At 47.7% G+C, this 310-nt stretch overlaps 1 protein-coding gene across 1 annotated transcript; it reads right to left on the reverse strand.

Annotated features, from left to right (window-relative positions):
• Positions 1–23: 23 nt before the first annotated feature.
• On the reverse strand, positions 24–288 carry ANOM_011858 (uncharacterized protein; the record flags this gene model as incomplete). Its single annotated transcript, XM_015557113.1, has 2 exons — positions 24–35; positions 109–288. Coding segments are annotated over 2 exons (192 nt in total), but the record flags the coding sequence as incomplete, so codon positions are not given.
• Positions 289–310: the final 22 nt, after the last annotated feature.

Below are 310 nucleotides of genomic sequence, written 5' to 3' on the forward strand. Positions count from 1 at the left end.
GATTCCAGTCTCCCACAGCAAAGTTAACGTATCGTCTGTCTCATGTAAGCGCGTACTAGTCTGAAGGATAAAGTTCTGAAAGTTCGAGGCACCGGAGAGTATATGGACCTCGGTGCTTGTGGAGTCAGTATTGCTCTTTTTGATGGCAAACAAGTCAGGTTTTCCATCCTGATTCCAGTCTCCCACAGCAAAATCGAACGTATCGTCTGTCTGTGGTAAGGGTGTACCCTTCTGAAGGATAAACTTCTGAAAGTCCGAGGCACCGGAGAGTATATGGACCTCGGTGCTCTTGGAGCCCGTGTTGCTTTTT

This window comes from Aspergillus nomiae (assembly GCF_001204775.2).
Source record: "Aspergillus nomiae NRRL 13137 chromosome Unknown contig01098, whole genome shotgun sequence".
NCBI classification, from domain to species: domain Eukaryota; kingdom Fungi; phylum Ascomycota; class Eurotiomycetes; order Eurotiales; family Aspergillaceae; genus Aspergillus; species Aspergillus nomiae.